At 40.6% G+C, this 6,434-nt stretch overlaps 1 protein-coding gene across 1 annotated transcript in view; it reads right to left on the bottom strand.

Annotated features, from left to right (window-relative positions):
* Positions 1-6,434, bottom strand: part of Rtn3 (reticulon 3) — a 48,595-nt gene that overhangs the window by 8,518 nt on the left and 33,643 nt on the right. Inside the window, exon 2 of the mRNA XM_028770955.1 lies at positions 1,201-1,408. Within this exon, the coding sequence (XP_028626788.1) occupies positions 1,201-1,408 (208 nt within the window). The remainder of the gene's footprint in view (positions 1-1,200; positions 1,409-6,434) is intronic.

Genomic DNA, 6,434 nt, shown 5'->3' with positions numbered 1-6,434 from the left:
ACAAAACAAAACAAAACAAAACAAAACAAAACAAAACAAAACAAAACTCCCTAGATGTTAGGATTAATATGATTTAGCAAAAACATTTCATAAATTCACAGAAATGAAACAGAAGAGGGATCACTATTAAGATATCTGAACTTGTAAAATGTACTTACTCAGTCAACAACTACTGGTTAAGATTAATTTACAATATAATTTTAAGGGCACATTTGACTTAATATTTCTTATCAACAGAAAATACAAGCCCTAGAAGGGAGCTAGTGGCTATTCTAGAGGTCACAGCAGGGGCTCTTTCTCTGAGACAAAGGATTTTTAAAAGCTAAGGCTCAAATACAAATTTTATGTGCAAAGAATTTCAACAGCACAAACATATGGAAGCATTTTTTTTTTTAAAGATTTTATTCATATGAGTACACTGTAGCTGTATTCAGACATACCAGAAGAGGGCATCAGATCCTATGACAGATGGTTGTGAGCTACCATATGGTTGCTAGGAATTGAACTCAGGACCTCTGGAAAAGCAGTCGGTGTTCTTAACCACTTAGTCATATCTCTAGCCCGAGGAAACATTTGTTAAAGTCACAGCACAACCAGAAAGGCATTAAAATTTGCCTCCAGATTAGGGCTGGAGAGATAGCTCAGTAGTTAAGAGTACTGGTTGTTCTTCCAGAAGGTCTGAGTTCAATTCCTAACAACCACAGGGCAGTTCATAACCTGTACTCTAGTTCCAGGGTACCAGATGCACTCTTTTGGCCTGCAAGAGCACCACACACATATGTTGTACAGACATATATACAGCCAAAACAGCCATATACATAAATAATATTTTAAAGGTTAAAAATAACTGCTCCCAGACCCAGGGAAACTGCACTAGAGCTAAAGAAAATCAGAAATAAAACTTGGAATAAACAGAGTAAACTCCTGGTTCTAGAACCTGGAGTTCAAAGCTGTTTCTAGCTGTTATATAGGGCTGAAACATGACACAGTGGCTGACTGAGGGTTGCCCTGGGCAAGCTATTTTGTACACTGCTCTGGATTTATAGCTCTCATTAGCTCTAAGTGTTAGCCTCTAGTTAAGTTAAAAGTTCTCAGATACTAACCTAATTATTTCTTAGAGTGATTGCAAGGTATTTAGGGACTGCTTCTGCCATCTATCAGCTGTTAAACTTCAGACATGTGCAATCTCAGCAAACTTACTTGAATGGATGTCCTTCTTCTGACTTCTGCACAGCTTGAATGACAGACTTGTAGACTCTGAAGCTGATGGTGACAGAGAGAAGAGCCAGGATGAGGTAAGAGACCACACTGATAACACTGAAAGCTGCCAGAGAGAGCAGCATGATCAGTGTAGTGCCAAAGACAAATCCAGTCTTCTTCACATCTCGCCAGAAAATCAGATCATGCACTGTCAAGAGAGAGGGAATAGAAGTTAGAGAACCCAGGACCACCCTGGCTGTGCTGTGCTTTACTGACTGAGCCATGTATCTCCCTAGTATCCTGGCACCTCTTTATTTTTCGTTTTGTTATTATTGGTTATTTTTTGTAGCCCAATCTTGAAGTCCTGATCTCCTATAAGCTGGGATTGTAGGCTTGAGACACATATCTTACTGTTTTTATTCTTAAGACAGGGTCTTACTAAATTGCGCATTCTGGCCTTATAAAAATGGACAAGACCTCTAGAGTTGGACAGATGAGAGTTTGAGTCTTGGTATTTCTACCTATGCTACTTTTCACCTTTCTAAGCCATTCTCCATTGTAAAGTGACAAAAATGGCACCTTCTCCCTAAAGCTGTTTCAAGTCCAATACAGGTAGAGTGCATTATTACCTACACGAAACAAACTTATGTGACTTACTAGGAAGGAGAGGTTTCAAGATTCCTGATGGGAAACTGAGTTCCAGGTAGTGGTTTTGCAAATCAGGGAGAAAACAGGGCGCCCCTCAGGTGCACATGATCCAACTGAGACTATACAGGAAAACTGACCAGAAGGACACCTACCTAAGAGGGCCAGTACTAAGTAGGGTAATTGGTACAGTCAAGAGTTTAGGCACAGCTGGGCGGTGGTGGCATACGCCTTTAATCCCAGCACTTGGGAGGCAGAGGCAGGCGGATTTCTGAGTCAAGGCCAGCCTGGTCTACAGAGCGAGTTCCAGGACAGCCAGTACTACACAGAGAAACCCTATCTCGAAAAAACCAAAAAAAGAAAAAAAAAAAGAAAAAAAGAGTTCAGGCACATACCTATGTCAAGTTCACATACCTATAACTGTAGTTTCAATACAGAATGCAGAGAGGTTTAATGTCACCAAACAATCAAACAAACTGATGATATGTGCCCCTGAACATGACAAATACAAGAAGGACACAATTCTGCTTCTATGGAATTCTAGCCCCAAACATGTACCCTTTTCTTGTTTGTTTGTTTTTTGAGACAGGGTTTCTCTGTATAGCCCTGGCTGTCCTGGAACTCACTCTGTAGACCAGGCTGGCCTCGAACTCAGAAATCCGCCTGCCTCTGCCTCCCAAGTGCTGGGATTAAAGGCGTGTGACACCACTGCCCAGCACAAAGTACCTTTTTAAAAAGAGAAAATAACTAGACAAACTCAACTGCAGAAATATTCTACAAAATAACTAATCTATATTCTTAAAAACTACCTATGTGAACAACAGGGGGCAGGAGAGATGGCTCAGCAGCTCCAGAAGACCTGAGTTTAGTTCCCAGTATTCACAGATTGGGTCACAGCTGTCTGTAACCCTGTTCCAGGGAGTTATAGACCTCTTTTGGCCTCCATGCGTACCAGGTACACACATGTGTACACATACATTCATACTTATAGGCAAACACTTATATAAATAAAATTAATAAATCTAAAAATTTTTACTGAGAAAGAAAATAAACAGATTTCTACATTTGCACAAGTTGAAAAAGGCTACTGTGTCCTCATGGATTTTACTGCCACCTGCTGGAAAGTTGTTACACAAAGATAGCCAGACATTCAAGTCACCTGTAACTAGTGCCCCCTAGAGGCACGAAGAATATAAACTGCATTAACAGTACAGAAAGACCCTAGGCTCAACCAGTGGAATTTGGGGCCTAGGGCAGATAAAGGGCATTGGGGAATAGCAGATAAAGAGCAATAATACTGCCCTACACCTCAAAACTTCACAGCTTGCTCCTTTGCTTCATTCAGGCCTTGGCATGCAGTTACTTCCTGCCCTATACTCTGTATCCCATCACTTTGTGTGACCTTACAGCTTTGGTTCTTCTAGGACCACCTTATTTATAACAGGCTCTTCAAATCTGTGACAGGCCAATCTCATAACCCAGAGCCAGTGTGACTACAGCTTCCCTTCATTTCCTGACACTGCTCCTCAACATGGACATTTGCCAAGCATATTCAGTACAGAACACCAAAAAAGGAGACTGGGAAAGCATTTGGAAATTTTTACCTCTCTGATTTTCTGGTAGAGTTAGGAGAAAAATGTGACAAACAGGGCAGGTGTCAAAGTTTAATGTGAAGCCATAAGAATGGGTGTTCAAACTAGGAAGAATCCACATTAGTTTTGTTTCCATAGTTCTTTTTTCAGGGAGCAGAGGGGGGATTCATCTGTCTCCACTGCCAGAACAGCTTTTAAAACAGCAAATAAGCTAGGTGTGGTGGTGTACAGCTGCAATCCCAGACTCTGAGGGGTGGAGGCAGGAGAGTCAGTAGTTCAAGGTCATCTCCACTTCCTGAGCTAGCTGAGATTAGATGTGCACATCAAATTGCCTGGAATATGTGGTGCTAGGGAGAGCCATGTTCCCCTTCCCACTTTTTTCATTTTTAATCTTGAGGTTGGCCTTGGGCTTCTGACCACCCTGCTAACTCAGCTTCTTGAATAGATGTGATTACAAAATCCATGTCACTAGGGATATCTCTTTCAATGAATGGAAAGGGAGAAAAGAGGGGCTGATAGAGTATGAATCTGATCAAAATATATTACATACAGGTGTAAAATGTCACAAAAGAATTCACCATTTGCCCACTCTTTTAGCTGATAATGTACAAACAGATTCCGAAGTTTGGGTCTGCAACCTTTGCCAGTGACAGCGGGGTGACTGGGACAGGGTGCAGAACTTGTGTATGCTGGATTCTCACTGTAAGACATTGTAAGGACCTCACAGGGATGTGCAGGACTGCCTGGGTGAGTGTGGAAGCACCAGGGCACTGCTGAGCAGGCAGACAGAGCCTAATGCTGTCATTACTCATTCACTGCTGGTCTCAGCACACAGTTACAATGGAACAGATAACAAAAGCTTGTTACAGAGCAATAAAGACTTGTTGCTAATAGAATATATACTTAAGATTGGGGGATAGAAAAGAGCTTTCAACTAAATTTCTTTAAAAAATATATAGAGCCAGGTGTGGTGGTCCCAGCACTTGGGAGACAGACAGAGGCAGATCTCTTGAGTTCATGACCAGCCTGGTCTAGAGAGTGAGTTCCAGGGCTACACAGAGAAACCTTGTCTTGAAAACCAAACCAAAATAATTATATTTAAAGATTTTATTATTTTTATTTCATGTGTAATCTGTTTCCATATATTCTGTGTATGCAGTTTTCATGGAGGCCAGAAGAGGACACTGGATCTCATGGAACTGTATAGTTTTTAGTGGCTATGGGGGAGCTGGGAATTAAACCTCTGACCTTTGGAAAAGTAGCCAGTGTTCTTAACCACTGAGCCATCTCTCTAGTCTCATTAGTTATTTTTCTAGGCTTCTGGTGCAAAGCCTCTGTACTTACTCAGAATTTTTATGTTGATGGTGAATTACAAGCTATTCTTCCCTACTTCCAAAGTCTTCTATAATGTGGCTGTGATGGCTATTCTTGGTTGTCAACTTGATTACATCTGGAATTAACTAAAACCCAAGTGGCTGGGTATACCTTGAGGGATTTTTTTTTTCATTTGAAATGAGACAATCCACTTTTAATCCAGATCTTTTGTTTGTTTTGTCTTGTTTGTCTAGACAGGTTTTCTCTGTGCAGCTCTGGTTGAACTCAATCTAGACTGAGCTGGCTTTGTACTCACAGAGATACATTTCTTTGTACTCTCCCTGCTTCTGCCTCCTGAGTTCCAGATCTTTTGAGATAGGAAGATCTACCTTTAATCTGGGCCACACCTTCTGCTGGCAGCCTATATAAAGGGCACAGAGAAGGAAGTTTTTGTTCTTTGCCTGCTTGGTCTCACTGGCAAGTCTATTCCTTTACCGACATTAGAGCCTACTTCTTTGAGATTCTGATGAATATTGAAGACTGGCTAAGATATTCAGACTCATGGTCTGAACTACAACTGGATTCTTGAACATTCTGTTGGTAGACTGCTATTGACAGACTAGATGGACTACAGCAGATAAACCATTCTAATAAATCCCATATACATGTATATGTACACAGATATATCTTTCCATTCTATAAGTTGTTTTTCTATAGTCTCCTAATACAGTGGACATACTTAAAAGTTTTTTAATTTAAGCTTTTAAAAAGATGCTTACATGCAAAAATGGGCTATTTAATATCTTGAGCAGTTACCACTCCTTCAGAAAATTCATTATAAACAAAAAGCCAATGGGGCTGGAGAGATGGCTCAGTGGTTAAGAATGACTGCTATTCCTCTGAGGGACCAGAGTTTGATTTTCAGTTTACAACTAACTGCCTGTATCTCCAGCTCCAGAGGATCTGATGCCTTCTTCTGGTCTCTACAGGGACTTATACACACACATAGCAGATACAAATAAAAATAAAAGGCTACATAAGACAAACTACTACAGTAGCTTGTGCCAAAACAAAACATTTATCTCATGTGCAATATACAACTTTTATGACAAAGCCTAGATCTCGCTGTAATTCAAGTACTGTGTATGCAACTTCAGTACAGCAGGTGCTCCGAGTGCCTTTCTATCTGAACTTCCCTTTTCAGGACACTGCACTGTTGCTGCTGCAAGACAAAAAAGAAAAAAAGATACTAAGGAAAGCCCAGGTAACGTGCTTATAGAAACTCAATCCTCAGCCAAATCCAGGGAGCAATTTATATTCCTGTTTTTTTTTTAAGTTTAACATTTATTTATTTAATGTGTGTGTGCTGCATGTATGGGTGTGCATTTGTGAGCATGCTTGTGTGTGTGCTACCAAACACCATCAAGGGTCCATGCTTATTAGAAAGCTGATACCCCCATTCCCCAATTTCTTTTTCTTTTTTTTTTTTTTAAAGATTTATTTATTGGGCTGGAGAGATGGCTCAGCGGTTAAGAGCACTGACTGCTCTTCCAGAGGTCCTGAGTTCAAATCCCAGCAACCACATGGTGGCTCACAACCATCCGTAATGAGATTGGATGCCCTCTTATGGGATGTCTGAAGACAGCTACAGTGTACTCATAAATAAAATAAATAAATCTTTTT

This window comes from Grammomys surdaster, unplaced genomic scaffold (assembly GCF_004785775.1).
Source record: "Grammomys surdaster isolate TR1022 unplaced genomic scaffold, NIH_TR_1.0 205, whole genome shotgun sequence".
Taxonomy (NCBI): domain Eukaryota; kingdom Metazoa; phylum Chordata; class Mammalia; order Rodentia; family Muridae; genus Grammomys; species Grammomys surdaster.
This window is presented reverse-complemented; position numbering and strand designations above follow the sequence as displayed.